The sequence below is a fragment of the Pecten maximus genome, chromosome 1 (genome assembly GCF_902652985.1).
Source record: "Pecten maximus chromosome 1, xPecMax1.1, whole genome shotgun sequence".
In the NCBI taxonomy this organism is placed as follows: Eukaryota; Metazoa; Mollusca; class Bivalvia; order Pectinida; family Pectinidae; genus Pecten; species Pecten maximus.
The window spans coordinates 42902580-42922808 of record NC_047015.1 but is presented as its reverse complement, the minus strand read 5'-3'; the positions used below and the strand labels follow the sequence as shown (position 1 = coordinate 42922808).

The 20229-nt window shown below is 35.4% G+C and overlaps 1 protein-coding gene across 1 annotated transcript in view; it reads right to left on the bottom strand.

Moving 5' to 3' along the window:
• Positions 1-389: 389 nt before the first annotated feature.
• Positions 390-20229, bottom strand: part of LOC117334276 (tachykinin-like peptides receptor 99D) — a 94133-nt gene continuing 74293 nt past the window's right edge. Inside the window, exons 3-5 of the mRNA XM_033893795.1 lie at positions 13829-13979; positions 10568-10761; positions 390-4856 (exon numbers count right to left, since the gene is read on the bottom strand). Coding sequence (XP_033749686.1) covers positions 4619-4856; positions 10568-10761; positions 13829-13979 — 583 coding nt within the window. The 3' untranslated portion in view covers positions 390-4618. The remainder of the gene's footprint in view (positions 4857-10567; positions 10762-13828; positions 13980-20229) is intronic.

Genomic DNA, 20229 nt, shown 5'->3' with positions numbered 1-20229 from the left:
ACACTTCAGAATCTTTAGAATCATTAAATATCAATGCAGAAGCGGTCGTAATAGCCGACGATGCATCATATTTTAGAGCGGTTTTGCAGAGGGCGAAAAAAGGGAGAAAATCCGTTTTGAAACTTAAGATAAGACGTTGTACTTCCGTTCAACAGTTGATACATCATCCGATCAACAGGAGTAGGGGCTGATATATTTTCTATAAATACTAGTCAGGTGCAGACACAGGTGGTTACACGTACACATTGACGCTATCTTGAACACGTATGTGTCTACAGGTATGTTTTAAACGTCTATTTTGACCACTCGATTTCTTGATATTTTACTTAATATGACATCTATGATTACTAAATCGGCGGTCCTTCCTTATAAATAAAAAACGTATATACTTAAACAATGATTTTTTTATATTGATGATATACAAGGGAAAATCTCCAACGTAAATACAAACTAAAACGTAAAAATAATCAATGATAGTGACTATGTTCTCTACAATTAACGACTGCATTATAATCACCATTGTTCTTCATACAAGCGTTATGGTAGAGTATGATAAGCACTGATACAAATATAGCAGTTAGAACGAGTTAAGTACGTTAACCTCCGGTGTGCAGATACTCGTATCTTCGCTAACCAAGGGTTACACTACGCTAAGCTTAGCACAGTGTAACCCTTGGTTAGCGAAGATGAGATACTCGGTACACAAACATACAATACAGCAATATGATACACAGTGACGAATAGAACAATGGAAGATATTTCTTTAAAATCATAGATAATATGATTAGCAATATTATACAATAAGCATAATATATACAATTACAATATTATACAAGATATTATATACAGTTTTATATCAATTACAAGTACGCTCTTCTTTTTACATAGAGGCAAGTATACTTATAGTTTTAATACGTATTGTACTGGTATATACAAGAAATAAATTCCTATGTAAATGCTTAACATATATATATATATATATATAAATTATGAATGTCCCTAATATACAAATATATAAATGAAAAATAAGTTTGCTAAGTGGCACCAAAAATGTTATAGCATGACAATAAATCTCAATTATCCACAATAAACGTGCCAGTGAAATCAATACTATAAGTACGGTATTACAAAATGTACCCTAAATAAAACAAAAAGCATTTACACTAAACATATTTACACTAAACATATTTACCATATATAGAATTTAGAACGGTATAACAAATGTACCGTAAATGAAACAAAACTCATTTATAGTAAACATATTTACTATATATAGAACTTAAATGTTCTCTGTAAGGCAGTCTGCCGTGATCAATTTACAACACAGACTTTAGAAATAGAAATACCACCTACAGACAATTGCCTTTGTTACATTTGTCTTGACGCCATCGATAGCTATATTTAGTAAGTATTACGATTTATCATAAACTGTAATATGACACCAGCTTTGTAAGGTATTAAATTCTCATTAACTGTCTTTGGGATATTTACAAAGAGGTATGTTGGTAAAGAATATATATTTAAAGGGAATAAGTACATGCACATATAAAACACAAGTAACATAACCTTAAAATGTTTAGAATCACTTACCGATATGGGAATGATGTGTTTGAATGAATTTTGAATGTTACCTTTATCTTTATTACATGTATATTGTTTATACTCGTAAACATACCTTCTGACACTATTGTCACCATCTAGGTCCACAACTACAAGAATGTAGCATTTCCTGGTCCTAAAACTGACCTAAAGTTGACCTAAAGTAGACCTAAAGTTGACCTTATTTGACATAAAATGACCTAAAGTTGACCTACGTTGACCTAAGTTGACCTGAAGTTGACACTAAATTGACCTAAAATGACCTTAAATTGACCTAAGTTGACCTAGAGTTGACCTAAAGTTGACCTAAAATTGACATAGAAGGACCTAAAGTTGACCTGAAATGAACTAGAGTTGGCCTAAGTTGACCTTAATTGACCTAAAATGACCTGAGTTGACCTAAAATGACCTAAAGTTAACCTAAAGTTACATGGATGACGCTTTACCTTCCGGTACGTATGATCTAACTATCTTTGTAGCTTTCAAACGTCTTTGTGTGAGGCTTCCTCTGGTTAAATTTTACCTCGATTTATCGATTATTACGAGGAAGGAAGGTTTTCTTTACATGTTGCGGTTTTCTCGTTGATTTTGGCTATAATAATCTACTGATAATATAATTCATGGTCACTGTACATACTCATAAAAAAAAGCTTATTAGTATGGCACGTTTCTGTTAGAACCTACTGTCCTATCCATGTACCTGGCAAGCGTCTTAGCAACCATTAACGTACTTCAAAAAGAACTCACATTTACATGTATACTTCAGGGAAGTGTCCATATCCTCTGTGTTCTTAAGAGCTAATATTTATATATATGTGTAAAGTACTTAATTCGATACAGAGTCAAATGCTCCATCTATATGTGATTAATTCGGATCTAAAAGTATTTTACAGTTAAAACCCCGTGTACACCAGTCGTGTACGAATTAATACATCTTGTTGTAAATTATAGGTATCCTCTAGGTCAGACTGTGTCATATCTGTATCTCATATACATTGAAATCCCAGACTCTACACCATAAACATCTTCTCCGTACCCTTGGATAATGCTTTTGCATAAACAGAAGGCTCGCGTTTAATTGGTTTCTGACATAAAAACCTAAACAATGGTAAGGTTTGAACAGGAAGGACAAGTACACTGGCACGCAATTCCATCCATATTGTATCGAGAGCACAGCTGTCCATTTTGTCACATTTCAAGTGCTTAAAGGATATACATGTATATATATCGAAAGCAGATATCTTAGGCCTAGAAGCTGATCTATCAATATATTACACAACAATTATACCAATATCTATATAGGTCTCAGACAAGAAGACAACTATACCACGAAGATAGCAACCACACTAGACATATGTTATAATGCAAGTCCGCCGCTTCTCTACTTAGTTGTTTAGGCCATTCCAAATTTGTCTAACGTCCACTCTGGACGGGGCCGCTATAGCTCAGTCGGTAAGAACACCGACCACGTGACCTCTGTTGCAGATCCGAGGTGCGTGGCTCGACGCCCCTGCCCGTGTCGGTTTGTGTTTCTCGGGAAGCTGAGAAATTGGCTGGTCTATGCTGTATAGTGGTTTTGTCCTTGGGCTTGACACTTTACCCTAATTGCTCTGGATGGCATGCGACGGGCCTCCGCATGATTCATTGAGGTAGTCACCAACTACTACAAGGAGACTTCACCTCAAAATGACCCTAGCTGTTCATGGGACGATAGACCCAGCAATTAAACAAATCCCCTCTGTTTTCCAAACTCTTTCTGTCGTAAGCAAAACTGACGAGTTTTAGAAGTATGGGATAGCTGTATGATATAGTATAGTTCATCATTCATACACAAAGGCGCTACCTCATGAGTGGTGTTCTGATCAAAGTGACGCAAAATGTAATTAAAAAAACTATTTTAATCATTCATTTTTTCCACATCCATTTATAATGGCATCCATGACATAAGCAAATAAATTTCGCTCCATGAAATATTGCATCACAGCTTCAAAGGAATAGTCGACTAAGTAGGTTGACGCAATATTTAGCACTTTGATAACGGACACGTAACAACGAGACCTAGGTCAATACTCTATAATCAAACAAGACTTCCGTTTGGGACCACCAAGCCGATAGAAGGAACATATGTTATGCAAAAGTGATACATTAAGAAAAAACGTAACGACATGCAATAGTATTCATCTATCTATGACAGTAGAAGCATCTTTATAAGAAACCTAGCCTTAATTGGAATACGTAACCACTTGTATTCGTCCATTGCATTCCACACGTAATATTGGAGCATTTATCCAACCTTTGATGGTAAAACTGTAGGTTTCAGACAATTTTGTTCCCGCTCCTAACCAGTAATTAGCGGAACACATTTGTCATCAATGTTTTTTTTTTTAATTTATTGTCGTGTAAATTAATTGATCGACAAAATAATCTCCATGTACACACACTCTCGATAGCTTAGAGGCTATGCGACTATCTTGTCTGGTGACCTTCAATATAACTCCACCAAGCTGTTTCTGTTAGAAACTAATCTGTCAAATATTTCTCTGGTGAATGATCACCTTCAGAAATTACGAGAAAGAGTACCGATACACTGTCGGTCACGGCTTCGTCTTTCCTGACGTCTATACATACACCCACTGTCACATGACGGATATATTTCCCTCTAGCCTAATAAGGTCACCTTCTTTACAAGCATGACGAAGCAGATATATCCTTCAGCCGTCACATGTTGGAAACTTGCAACGTCCTTCGTGAAATTAGGGCCTTCTGTTACTGACATACTAATGTCTCTGTCAATTTGAGAAATATGTTCAACCTAAATGACCGATATCAAGAAAAAGAGTATTGAAAAGCTTGTTCATTATACGCCTTTCGAAACGAATGTATTCCTCTGGAAACAAGGCCAATAAGGGCCAGACAAACGTCTGAGTCTAGCATACTCAGGATACAACTCGACCACCCGGTTATATATGACAAGGTCATCATTGTCATCATTTACAGGTAAACATTTACAGGTAATCATTTACAGGTAATCATCACTGTCACGCCTGCCTTTCTTGTCCTTCCTTGTCACTGCACTGTTGTGGTCGTCCACATATTCAGTCATGGTATGCATCATGGACCCGTTACGGTCGTATTTTTCGGTCGTTGTGTATTGTCCGGCAGGAAACAGCGTCCGCCCGTGACGTATCGTGTTACGCGCGCGCTTACACGGCACACATGGACAGCAACAGAAGACCCGGATGAAACCCTGACGGAATCTGAAAAAAAAAATAAAAATAAAATAAGGATGAAGTATAAGCGTAATGTTTAACGGGGTTTCTTTTAAACTTCTATACACGAAAGTCGAACTATCTTCATTTACATCACTATTAGAAAAATCTCTTCTGCTAGAAACCTGAGATACTGAGATTCTGCACTGAAAGACATTAACGCCTGAAATAGAACAACTGTTAAACGTAAAGATGTGTCAGCAGTAATGTCAAAGTACCTAATGAGGGTACCTTTGCTCCACATTTCCCCATTGACACAATGTTAGAGGCAGTTGCCGCCCTACGATTATATAACACCCAATGCATCAAGCCATGTCACTCAGTAGGTGTAGGAATACAAACATGGCAACCGACCGAATCACTTATGCTTTTCGCGAATATTAATAGGGCTAAGGTTTTTCGCCACTTGATCGGCGTGATGTTGATTTTATTGCGTCGTAAAAAGAAAAAGGAAAAAAAAAAAAAAAAAAAAACAACAAAAAAACTGTACAAACTAACGATTTATGACCAGAAGAGTTATGTATTATCTACGCATGCGTCATCATTTCGAAGCTTTTCTTATCTGTTGTTGATTATCGGCATATGTTATTGTAAATGACGGAACAGCCTGAGCTGTATTTAGTATCTAAACATGGTGACGACCAAATAGCGACACAATTAAAAAAAAATAAAATAAAAATGAATTCATCTAAAAATTGGCCGTAAGTTTCCACAGCTGAAACGCTTACCACACAATACGTATAAAGAAATAGCGTCTCATTTTCACATGCCGACGCGAAACTTTAAAGTCTTTGAATATTTTGATGGAAACGTTTCAGAACATGAAAAAGCGGTTAAGGTATCGAATTCTATAAACTGTAGCTATAAGTACACAGTGATGTTTAAAAGAAAGCGAAGTCCAAATAAATAGCTATTAACTGATTTTGCAAGTACTTGGTGTGAAAAATATGCAGAAAGTACATTATTCCACATTCATTGCACATGTATAATGCGATAATTATCATAGTTCTTATCGCTGAATATTGTATATTTAGTGTTACCGGATTGTTTTAGATACTGTAAATCACTTATATTTTGCGTAGGATTTATTTTCGTGTTAATACGGGAGGAGTGTCAATCGCGTTTTCAAATACTTCCCGTAGATATCACGGCCAAGCTATCCGTAACATGCGGAGTCCATGACCCTCATAGCTCATCATTCTCGAGGTTAAAGTCATTTGTAGATCGGCGTTCGCGAAACCATGTCTGGTAAGATTACATTAGGATAACAATCAAACTGTAAAACAGACTAATTGAAACAAAATAAAGGTAATAATGATTCTTCTCATAAAAATGTCATTGATATGAGTAGTGATCTTGATAAGTGAGAGTTAAGTTGAAATCTAATTTCATTGGTTGTAGTTTTTGGATCACTCACAAATACGTTTGTAAATTAAAAAAAGTTACCAGAATGTATTGAGGAGACACGATTCCACGGCCATATATTTCCAATGGAAGCGTAAACAAACGAACATTAATGTTCAGTTAACAACTGGTGTGATTACCAGATTTACCAGAACCTTATTACATTTACAGGGTCTAGCACTTGCTCCGGACTCCATTCGGAGATTTTTACAATATGTCAATCAGACAAAAAGTAAATTATGGTGGTAATTACAACATTAGTATGTGATTTCGTCGTTTCAATCCTGCGATCAGAGTCGCTATGGCAACAAGCACAGTTTGGTTTGAGGTCTGAGGCAGCGGTAATCGGGCACTATGAGATTGTTGTCGTACCACGTGACCGTCTACCGGAATCTTACAGGAATCTAATAGAAATCTTATAGAAGTAATTAATTTCTTTTTTCATTACTGTCAAAGCGATGAATGTCTCGATATGAGGAAATCTACACCAATGAATATTGTCACAATGATAGAAAATGAGATTTCTGACTGCTTGTCTTATTGCGGACGGACCATTATACATCTCGCCCATAAAACACATGTCTTCATTGGCGTGGGAAGTGATGTTCAGAGTAGGGCCAAGGCTATCTAGGCGAATATGAATATATGTTTGAGCAATAAGAGATATTTATTGGAACACCGAGAAGCTGTTGAATTTGAATAACTACTAAGTATGTCAAGAAATTCATTATATACAAGAACTCTTCATCTTTCACACTACTGTCAATCCATTATATTTCGCAAATACAGGATTTCGCGAGCGCCGATCTAGAAATAACTTTAAATTTGCCAATGATGAACTATAAGAGTAATGGACTCACAAATAAAACATAAAGTAAGACAATTCAATGGATAGAAATGCCCCTATTGGATAATGACATCTGATGATATTAAGTAGGGTGTTTTCACGACAATTAGTTAAACTACTGTATGTGTTTTCCCCCCAGAAATATGCTACTTTTATCTTAAACACAGCGGCTGGATAAGTTTCCTCAAATTAGTTTTCTTGCCATTTAGAGTTCTTGATACTGTGTAATAATATTTCTTAATGTTTGAACCCTATATGCCTTATTTGTGTAGTATTCGCAACCGGCAGTTATAGGGGCCGCGGTGGCCGAGTGGTTAAGGTGTCCAGACACTTTATAACAAGCCCTCCACCTCTGGGTTGCGAGTTCTAAACCTGCGTGGGGCAGTTGCCAGGTACTGACCGTAGGCCGGTGGTTTTTCTCCGGGTACTCCGGCTTTCCTCCACCTCCAAACCTGGCACGTCCTTCAATGACCCTGGCTGTTAATAGGACGTTAAGCAAAATAAAACCAAAAACCGCCTGTTATATTTAAATGTATATAAAGTCGAATCCCCGGTCAAACAAATGTAGACGCGTATGAGCATAACGACATGGTTAGGATTTGTGCAATGAATGTAAGTCACATGGGCTTAATTGTGTTAACATCCTGAAACATTTTCCGCATGTTTTGTTTTTAATTTACAAACAGCTTAACAGATTTAATGTCAAAAAAAAGGCCGTATATGGTAAGCCATGATACAAACAATTGATCAAGTTACTTCTGTAAAATTGCACAAAAGTACTGATTCATGGATTTAACTATTTTGATGACACACGATATATATGTAATAGAGATATACACGAACTTTATTCAGGAGAAGTTATATTACATATGCTTTAGCTGCATGCATACATTGACTAGAAATGGATGAATTTTCCTATTGATCTGAATCGATATACCACGTGATTTCCCTCCCCGACTCTTCGCGGCTGGTGGACTAAGGAATAAGCCATATTTGTACTTAACACGTGACCACCGACATAAGTCTAATATACGGGACAGCATTCAACAGTCGTCGCTTTTGACATTTAATTACAGGCGTCAAAGTGACTATCAAGAGGTATAATCTAAATCAGTAAGATGGCAATTTGTGTCCGTCATTGTCCATGAGCTAGCCATAATCCAATCGCTCGGTTCTCAATCCGATAACTGTATGCAGAGACCCTGTTCGAGATGTAAATCAGAAACCAGTTGTTAAAATGTGTTATCGATTCACTGGTCTTTAACCTTTGTTTACTGAACGGAAATAATCGTAAAAGTTCAATTTCCCTCGATTTTAGACCCAAGAAAATCCGCCCTTTGCCTTGTCACGTGTGTCTTGATTTCATTGGCCATGCCAAGGATTACTGGCGACATACGTATTCCTTCAAACTGATTGATAGCAACAATTGCGTGTTATTCGATCAGCTTAACAATACTCGTCAATTCTCCTTTGAAACACATTTTACCTATTTGTTGATCCCAAAACGGGATTTCATTATGTGGAGTCGATCCAATTTTCCCGAAATTAATTAATGTTGTATGCCGGGAAAGTTGAGTTTGTCTTCGAATATCAATGCAGATTGACATTAAATAAATTCTTGATTATGTTGAAATAATTGCGTTATTGCTTAGCGTGAATTGCCCAGAGGGATTCTTTTATAACGTCTTTGAAGAGTAATTATTTTATGTATATTCAAACATGCCAATCACACGCATAATTCGAAATTGGCTTCAATTGCTAAATTTGTAAGGTTTAATTGAACGCTTATGCGATTATATTATCTACGGCAAATATGTAGACCGCTTGAAATATCTTTGCAATAAATAAAGGAAATTTATTCCACTCTCTCATGTGTCTGTTCAATGCAATATATGCGGGTGTGCTTCATTGGCGTCGTCTAAGGATCGAAACGAAATGCAAGTCTAAATGATGTCTAAAATTGTAATTTTAACCTTAAAGCAATATTTGAAATATTTGAGAAAAATATGTTTTATTTTATATCTTAAAAAAAATAAATCGAAAACACAAAATTAAAATATGATTTGAAGCGACTTCCGTAATATAATGATGTTATTACAGTAATTTATAAATATACAGCCAGATGTATGAGATCTGTTTTCTTGCTATGTCGTGAACGCAGAAGTTTCGCAGAAGCATGCGTTTTTACGATAACTATATTTGGTCATATAATGGCATTTATTTCCAGATTTCGTATACTTTAATACTACAGCCGGTTGTATTCTTTACATATATTATTTCTTTAGATATATTGTAAATAAAATTACTTCGAAATTTTCATTGACATATCTTCATTTCAACTTTCAACTTTCATTGTACCGGTTACAAAAGTTCCTCAAACGGCCCCTGCAATCTTAGATGATAAAATGGCCAACAGTATTAATTGTTAGTTGAACGGGAATTGCCCATATACAGATTTCGACCAATCAGATGCCAGGAAATTATGGCCATTTTTTAAAATCAGAAACCCAAAGATAGAGAAGTGTACGATCAGACAGTATTTAGATATTGACCTTTCAGATGCCAGGAAATATCGGTCATTTGAAACAGGAAATCAAAGTTACGGGAGTGTACGCTGTCCGGTCTCTACATACCAATTTGAACAAAATAGGACAGGTTTTGTGATTTCAACCAATCAGATGCAAGAAAATGGCGGCTATTTTGTCGAAAAAGAAAACGGAAATCACTTGTGTTTGTTATGTCGCAATTAACCTGCATACCAATTTTGAGAAAAATCTCTCAATATCTGGATTTCGACAAATCAGAAGATCATTTTGTACGACTAATTTGGTTTCCATGAAAAGTGTGTCGCCCAAAGATCAATCAGAGGCCACGATGATCATGTTTGATTTCGGACAGTCAAAATAAATATCAAATGCATTTCTCCAGATACTCTTCAATACTTATACTAAGTCTCATGAAAGTCCATTGCATTGTGCGCGAGAAATGTGGCGGGCAACGAAAGAAGACAAATACAAATATCTAAAAGAAACATAATAAAAACATAAAGTCCTCCTTTTCGTTAAGTTGATAGTTTATAGATAGAAATAAATGGATCATTAACCTGGGTAATGTATGATATATGTCCCTTATATCAACGATGGAATACAATATTTCATCAAAATTTTAATTTACATCTTCACATATAAAATAAATATATCATTAACCATGGTACTGACATGACAGGTGTTAAAATATCAATATTTTATTGCTACCCGAAAACAGCCCAATCCATCAATAACTGTAATAATATAAAGACCTATGTCGTACTAACAAACATTCATGGAATAGTTTATGTCATATTCGATTGCTATCTCACTGTTAGCGTCTGTTTAGACAAACGGATGCATACTTAAGTCATATCCAAGATATTCACCCCAATAAATACAGAATTCCACCATATACTTACTTGGCGTTCATCCAGCAGTAGATGAGTGGGTTGTACATGGAGTTACTCATGGCCAGCCAATAGATGATCAGATAGATCTGTTGGACATTGTTATATCGCTCAATCTCTGTATAAGACGCGAAGATAAAGTACAGGTGATACGGGACCCAGCAAATCCCAAAAATCACCACCACAACCACCATCATCTTCACCACCTGTAAAATATAACGTATAGCAGGTTAGTCATTGTAAATTACTATCATTTTCACCCGTGAAATATTACATGACGGGTAAACTCTTTGAATCCCCGTCACATTAACCTGTAAAACATGACATGAGGGGTCAATATGTGTAATACTAATAAATTGTATCCGTGAAATATTACACACAACATGTAACCATGGGTAATAATCATCTTGTTCACCTGTGAATTATAATATGTGACAGGTATTTTATGGGAAGACTCTCTGAAATATTTAAGATGAAAATTACGATAGGCAACTCATAGATAATCACTATCATATCATATCCTCCTGTGAAACATTCCGTATTACAAATATAGCTGTATAATGCAGCGCCTTCCATGTGTCAATACAATTCATCGTCAAAGGAAACCATCTTATCTGATTATAAGCAAATGAGTTAATTTAACTTTGAAAAAATATCATTAAACAGAAGCTTCGTGCATGCATGCCATTTATATTCTCTTTTGTTTTCTGATTAAATGAAAGTAATACAGCTTTTAATGATAAGGCAGGTTCATTAGCTTTATGTACAAAGTAGTTCTGTTAATAGTTTTCTACAGTGTAAAGACATGGTGCCGAAACTATTGTAAAGGAAAGGACAAAACACAGTTGTTTCGTCCTTCTAGGACTCGTCAGTAATACTAGGGAAACCATACAGCTGTTTCGTCCTTCTGTGACATGTCAGTGATGTAAGGGACATCTTAAGCTGTTTCGTCCTTTTAGGACTCGTCAGTGATACTAGGGGCATCATACAGCTCTTTCGTCCCTCGAGGACTAGTCAGTGATGTTGGGGACACCCTAAGCTGTTTCGTCCCTTGAGGACCGAGGACTCGTCAGTGATGCTAAGACCAAAAATTACGGAAATTCAGAAGGGATGTGAGGAAATAAAAAGAACCTAAAAGGTCAAAACTAAATCCATGTGTATATGCAAATGCAATAGTGATCAACGATGATATATTTGTTGATATAATACTGCGCCCAAGCCTTAAGGTAAAGAACACAGATTGATGTTTTTCATATAAACTCTAGCTTGCTGCAAAACTGATGATACATATACATGCAAAGTCATGGTGTATTTTTATATGAACACGTATGCGAGAGCATTAATGCTAGTTCTATGAGCTTCACAGTGATTCCGAATATCTCATCATATTGCCATATTACATTTACCAAAAGAACAGCTGTTACAATAAATAGAAGTGCTCTCTTATCGATGTAACATACCACAGAGGTACGAATAATGACTACTCCCATCATTTATTGTAATGACGAATCACCTGCTAATTTCCTGATAGTTAAGACAAACATTCGTAAGTGCGAGATTTATTTCTTTTTAACTTTTAAAGCTCATCAATTTTCCTAATAAACAATTAAGCACATTTGAACATGTGCAGCGTGGTTGGCCGGTAGATTTAGCAGTGATTTACCCACTTGTTGGGCCGAGAGAGAAACGTTTCTGGTATGTTCCAATAGTGAATAAGATCTTTCAGCATGATATCAAAACTGCAATTGTCTAGCTCAGCCGAATAGTAACTTATCCGGGTAGTACACTTGAAGGCAGTGACATTTAATGATTTTGTATAATCAACAGGAGACAGAATACCTGAAAGTTAAAATCCAGAACCAATCTTGTCTTTTCATTAAACTCGTTTTTTCCCGAATTGCAACCAGGCCAAGGATTTTAATCGAACTTCCAATGTCAGAGATTAAACTGACTTCATTACAAATTGGCAAAGTTCTACGTCAGTAAAATGAACATGATTCATTTCCACACATCTCAAAAGTGATCACCTCCGCGAAATTCAACACCGCATGACGAAATAATGGCATGCACAATTTCAATAAGGCGACTTCCGTAAAAAGACTGCTCTGTTAATTTCCCTGTAGGAAAATAATGCGTTTAAACTCGTAAATTTATAGTGTAGAATAAAACAGAGCAATGCCAAAAAATATGTTCTTGTATGAACGTCAGATCATTTTACTGAATGCTTAGAAACAGAAAAAAATACCTTACGACGTAAAATCTTTCTGTTTGAATGATTACAAGCAGCAACCTTTTCTCGGTAGATAGCTCGAAGGTGTTATCGCGGTACATTATTGGCTGACTAGAGTGTAGTAAAACCAAACACTGAACACCCTTAACAACGCACCCTGACTCATTGGTAGTAAAATTTGCACAACATTGAATCATTTCAGGAAGTTGCATTTAAACCCGTTCGAAATGATTGCCAATTGTATGTATTAATGTCAACACATCTCCGACTGAACTAAACACATTTTAATATATACTTTATAGAGTTTATGAAAAGATTAAACTTCAAGATTATTTACAGGTTCAGATTAAGAGAAATACCATTAATCCTGGGTCGCGCGATTCATCTCAAATCAAGATAAGAAGAATACTGCTCATTTAGCGTTACCCGGAAATACATAGTATTGCCACTACACTTGTATAGCAGCAGTATGTATATATCAGGTGTATATAAGTATCATTTCATAAAAACACCTTTCAGCAGAATGTCATAGTAATTCGTTAGGCTGTCAAATTACTTCAAAAGGTCACTGTGTGATTCCTGTTTTAAGGTTATTTGGTCTTCAAGAAATATTATGATCGTTATGGCTCTGATGGCAGCTTCTCAACAAAAGCAGCCATAGAAAGATTATTCAGTATCCAAAACTATTAAATTGATGAGGTTATGGGGTAAATTTCCCTGTTGTAAAAAAATTCAGGTGTATTTTTATTTTTCTGATTCTCTTCTGAATTTCTGAACATTTGATCTATAGCTTCATTACCAAGTCTTAAGAGGACAGCAGTGCAGTGTACTAAATCATCTTTATACGGCATATTCTCCTTAACTCACATGGAAAGTTGTTATGCACGTGTTTGTATATTTTGTTCTCTTTTAAGGGTCTAAAATAAAAACATCACGTGACTATAGGGCATTATGCTTTGGTTTTTATAATCATCTGAATAAAGAAAAAGAGGAAGAACATAACCTCCGTCTGACAAAGGCAATAAAGTCGGATAGTAGCTTACCTTACGCTTGGACTTGATTCGTTCGTACTGTACAGGCGTATTCTCTCCGATAGCCCGACTTCCCCACAGCTCCACCCCTATCCGTGAATACGTCACAGCCAGTGTCGTCATTGGTAACAGGTACGTCACCAGAATAATGAGTACATTGTATCTGTAAAATAAGAATACATTATCTAATGGGGCGAGTGAAAGGTATGGAATTCAATGATTATTTTATCATGTAGTCAAGCTTACAAACTCATATGTTGATCAAGCATTTTAAAACTTGACAACTTTACAAACTAAGTCAGGTACATGTATGATGAATATACAAACTCAAGTCAGGCACGAGAAATTTACAAACTCAAGTCAGGCGTGACATATATACAAACTCAAATCAGGTATGACGAATATACAAACTCAAGTCAGGCGTGACGAATATACAAACTCAAGTCAGGCGTGACAAATATACAAACTCAAGTCAGGCGTGACAAATATATACAAACTCAAGTCAGGCGTGACATATATACAAACTCAAATCAGGTATGACGAATATACAAACTCAAGTCAGGCGTGACGAATATACAAACTCAAGTCAGGCGTGACGAATATACAAACTCAAGTCAGGCGTGACGAATATACAAACTCAAGTCAGGCGTGACAAATATACAAACTCAAGTCAGGCGTGACAAATATATACAAACTCAAGTCAGGCGTGACAAATATACAACTCAAGCCGGCGTGACAAATATACAAACTCAAGTCAGGCGTGACAAATTTACAAATTATGTCGCCATTTTTTTTCAGGTTTAAAATGCTTGTCAACAGAGGATTGCTGACGGACAAATAAACAACACAGTGTTTCAACATAATTATACAAGATGTAAAATCATGATACGGTGAAATAAATATTAGGAAATGGTCTATATAAAGGTCGGCGATACTGTTATGTTCAGCTGTATCCTTGTAGTACTCTACCGCCATCCCCGTTCCTATTTTGATGACGTGATATCTATCGGATTATACTTAAATTAGAAGATACCTCTTATTCTTTCTGATCCGCATTCCTGGCCTTAATATTCCTGTACTATTTAGTAGGTTATTAAAGAAGGATGGCATGATGGATTTGGGAAGGTAACTAGTGGTGTATTAAGGTGGTGAACGTACAGTTTCAGCAGCGATATACAGTAACGTAAGTATATCAAGGGTTACTGTAAGAGTGTGAGTGTGTGTGACAAGGGTACAGTAAATAGAAGTTACAATTCCATCAACCATTCGTTTAAGTGAATCACAGTTGGAGACCTAAAATGGGTGACGTCGGAGAAAACACATTGTATGATATGTAACCCGCGCTAAAACGGACGTCAAATTACTCCATTAAGAACAAGATGGAATGGTTGGTATACAATATATTATCGGAAATTGCTTTTAGTATAGTAAAACGTAGCACAAAATGAAACTTCAAATCCAGAAAAAATATGTCATCATATATTGAAGAGTGGTTTTTAATTGCTGTAGAAGACAGGTCAGACTGACTGTAGGAGTGGACAACTCTGGTTCCATCCTCCTCCTGTATGTGTCAGGTCAGTGTCACTCTTGGACCGATAACTCTACGAATGTAAACGTTAACCCTTCACAGTTCAGAATGTACACGTGTTTGACGTTCTTTTGAAATCCTATATTGAAAGTAATGAAATTGATTGAATTATTGGTCTATTACACCTTTCCATGTGATATTTTGGCATTTCTTGCTTTTGTTTTACTTTACTCTTTTACCGCCTAGATATAAACACTTTCAGTCATTAGCATCACTGAAAGTTCCTGAAAGGACGAAACGACTGTATGATTCAGTATAATCCCTTTCCTTAACTCTAATGTAGCTCGATTAGGATCGCTGATATCTTACAATCCTCTGATACCACGACCTCGTGTAGGTGTTAGGTCAGACAAATTATCGTACCCTTGTGACTATAACTCTTGTATCATACGTTCTTACAAGCAAACATTGTAGTGTCAAGCGGACAATGAAACAGAACGCCGTCCACAAAGCAAAGCAAAACCTCTGTAGGTATAATTCGAAATATCGATGATAAAATGCTTGCTTCACGGACATTATTTTATATAAGCACCAGCATCTTCGTTCAGCGCAGCTGGGGGTCTTTGATATGTATGATAACAATTAAATATTATACAATTAAAAGTCTTTTCTAGTGGGTAGTTAGCTAACAGTCCATCACCTTGTCCATTATGGTGGAATGTATGATTAGGGAACACATTAATCATATACACTCCTGTACGACATATCTTGTCGCTCTTTAACCTCTTTTAAAGTCTACATCCGCTATCAGGTATAATTAATTGGGATATTTCACAGGAATATGAGAAATATTTGAACGAGTGGCGTGTGTCTATACGGTAATTAACTGAATAATTTCATCAATAACGGATGACAGATGGGTCTATGAGGATAACCCTAACATATGAAGGTGTTAAAGTACTTACTCTTAGTCTATATCAGGATAATTAATGTCTGACTACGTCCTATCATTACATCCCCTAATTACAATCAGCTAGTATTCCTACAGCCTCCCATTTACCAGGTGCAATAACGTCTCTTGGATTTAGCATGTATCCATGTTACAAGTGTTTATCACGTAAGGGATAAAATTCACACGCCACATCAAACGTCAATGTCGGAATAGATTTAAATAAAGCTTTAGATTCCGTCAGATTTGAAGCAATTATCCTGCTAGCTGTGGTAGACTTTTCGGTTTAGGATCTGAAATATTAAGCCCAATCATCCTTAGAACGTGAAACTTTACAGAATAGTTCATCTAGATTTTATGTTATCTGTCGATCTCCCAGATAGGTATTACGTGTAGTGTTATGTTTGTTATGTACATATATGACCCAGTTTAATATCGTTCAGTTAGAAAAACAGAAACTTACAAAAGTTTTGTCTTAAATAATCCCGTACCCACTCAATGCGATTATTGGTGTTTATTGGTCAATTGGTATTCAGCTGATACGATATGTGACTTAAATAACAAATTTAGCAAAACCCTAAATGCATAATTATCTTTGTATTTGGTAAACACGGTTAGCTATTAGATATATCCATTGTAACTAATTAATATCGCCATTTGTATATGCTGTAATGCATGTAAATTGATCAATATAGTATACACTGTACAGTAATGTGCTTCATTGATAAGGATTTGATAAATACATTAATATGTCACAATAAATAAGGTGTTAAGTAAATAAGGCATGTGTTACGTAATAAGATATTTAGTAAACACTATATAAGGTAACATCTGATAATTAATGATGTGATTAGCAAATTCGCTAATTATAGTGTGCGTAATTATCAATATTAGATAAAAACGATAATGTGACTAAATGGAAAGAGTTGAGTTCATTATATATGATGTTTTGTAATGATTAACTTTCCTCACAAATTAGCTTGTCAATAAACGGAAGGACAAATGATCAAAATCAGATTTTTTTCTGATGACAAGATCATGTTAAACATAGGGATATCAACATACATTTTATATGATACGGACGATCGAACTATGACAAAGAAGAGCTGGGAATAACAAAAACCTTTCTAGGTCACGGGATAAATCATATTGAAGACTTTAAGAACCCTGGTTTTTGGTTTCAGAAGACATACGAAGGCTGATTGATTTGTTGTGAGACTCATATTGAAGGATTTGAATTTTGCTGGGCATATTGTTTTTTTTTTTCAACATCCCCTTCAGTATCCATACATTTTTGCCAGCGGTGTTTAAGGGCCTCACTGTCACTTTTATAGAACTCCTTTTCTTGTGTGTTCAGAATATCATTGACTGCATGTATGACGTAATCATCGGACTGACAGTGGGTGCTTGAAATAGCTGTTTTCAATTTTTGAAAGAAATGAAAGTCTGATGAAGTGCGATCAGGTGAATAAGGCGGATATTCAAATAATTTAAAGCCACAATAATGAATGGCAGCCATGGCAATGACATACTTGTGAACAGGAGCATTGTCCTGATAGAATAACACACCTTTAGTGAGCTTTCCGCGGCGCTTAAGTTTAATATTTTCCTGTAACTGCCTCAGAAGTGAATCATAGTATGTGCCATTTAGCGGGGGAGAGCCAGGGTGCCTCCATTGTTTCGATTGTTGTTTGGCCTCTGGGGTAAAATGATGGACCAATGTTTCAATCATAGTGGCAAAAGAAAGTTGACAGGATCTTCCTCAAAAAGGTTAAGATTAGCACGCGGTAATTTCGCCTGGTGTGCTTCTGATCGACTGTCGAAAGTCTTGGTACCCATCGGGCCAAAAGCTTTCTCATTGCAAGATCCTCGGTCAGAATGGACTATACTCTTTCCTTTGAAATGCCAACTCAATTGACTATATCTCTTTCTGTGACTCGTCTGTCGGTTATGCTAAACTAAAATAGTTAAACTCTTAAAACATCAAAAGGTAAAATATTTCCTAATATCATTTTTCAAATATTACATTGGCGATGCTATTTGGCCTGAAAGTACAATGGATGTATTACTCAATGTTTTCTCATATACACGACATTTCTTTAATAAGGTCATGGGGACATATCTCATGCAATTCATTCGCATTATCTGTAGAATCATAAGAATACTTTGCCAGTATTGCGTGAATATTTATATGATCGATACAAACCCTCTTGGCCTCTTGTTAAATTTTGTAATCAAAAGAGTAAAGTAGTTAGTCTTTGGTAAAAAATAAGATAAAATGATAAAAATAAAATCAGATTGAAACTACTCGTAGAATTAGAAATGATATTTGTTTTACGGTTCACGCTTAAAACATGCATCCATCTTTTCAATATAGTCCCCTCGTTGGTATTTTTAATCAGTAAATTAAGCTGTCACAAAATCAAATGTTTGTTTTCTGTTTACATTTTAGAAAAACAATGTTATAATGTATTCCAATACAACCAAAAGATTATTAGTATTTATCATTATTATTATTAATGCAACATCAAACTTGTAATAATGTATAAGATAATGCAGTTGTTTTGTAATAAACAAAAATAAAGATTAGCGTCATTTAAAGTAAAAAACAATGATCATCCATTCTTCATGATTATGGGAAATTGTGAACATGTTTGACATGCTAAACAAATAATTTACCGGCATTGAAATTTCCTCAAATTGATTCTGTATCAGGTAAATATAAATGAAAAGTATAAAATATAGACTGTGATTACAACTTTACTAATTTAAGTTGACAATACTAGATCCATTTTAAATGTGAAAACTGTCTAATGCAATGTATCAATACGCTTACCTCATGTATGTCAATATGACATTTGATATCAACAGTAAATGTATAGACTGTAAAGTGTTTTTATTGATATCTAAACTTACATTTTGTTAGGATACCCCCTTCTTTCAACTTGGTATTATGCAAGGAGGTCCACTACGACCATCAGTAGTAATAATGTCTAATGACCTATGTGGTTATTGTTCATTTCCATGCATTTACGAATGGTAAAAAAAAAAAAAAAAAATTGAAGTGGTGGCAAAATGCTGACCCTATTTTAAAAATCTTTGTGCACATAACAACATTTCCTCAAATCTGAATAAGTTGCAGAAATCTCCCCTGAAATGTGCATTTGTAGGAGAAAGAATGTCGACGCCAGGCATGGTAAATTGATCTTTGCATTGTCTCAGTGTTTACAACGTGAACATTACAATTATATTTTTTCATACAACCGAATTACGTGCAATCAAAACCATAATACTATTTCATAAATTGATCAAATTGGAATAAATTAAAACCAATAATAGTTCTGGTTTTCTTTTCGTGTGACTATATTACATAAACTTGCATCATTTCGATATGAAATATTTAATTTCATAATAGAAAATAGATATGTAGGCGTACATAGTACCAAATAGTAGTTTCATCTTCAATTCTTATATATGTCTATCCTTCTTTTTCTGATGTAAACTAACAACCGTTCTTCTCTTTTTTTTTTAACGGAAATGTTTAAACTAAGTCTGAGTGACTAACTCCAATGGTATTTATTATTGTACGGAACAGTCCCTCCCTTCACGTGATAATTAAGTCTGGCCATCCCTACTCGAAACCTTAATGACTCTATTAACTGTCTACAAATGTATACAATTCATCAAACTGAAACGTTTGCTATTATTTTAGAAAGTGTTGTATAATGTACTCATTGTCATTCCTCTTCAGATGTTATTATGGTGGCTGGGATATTCATTTAATGATTTTATCAATATTTTCTGATTAAGATAAACTCATGAAATTTCTTTTTTTGTTATGCTAACAATATGATGCGACATTCTGCAAAATCACAGCGATATGACCCAGTTTCCGACAGTGATGTATCGCCTATAGTGCAAGCGAGCGGATAAATG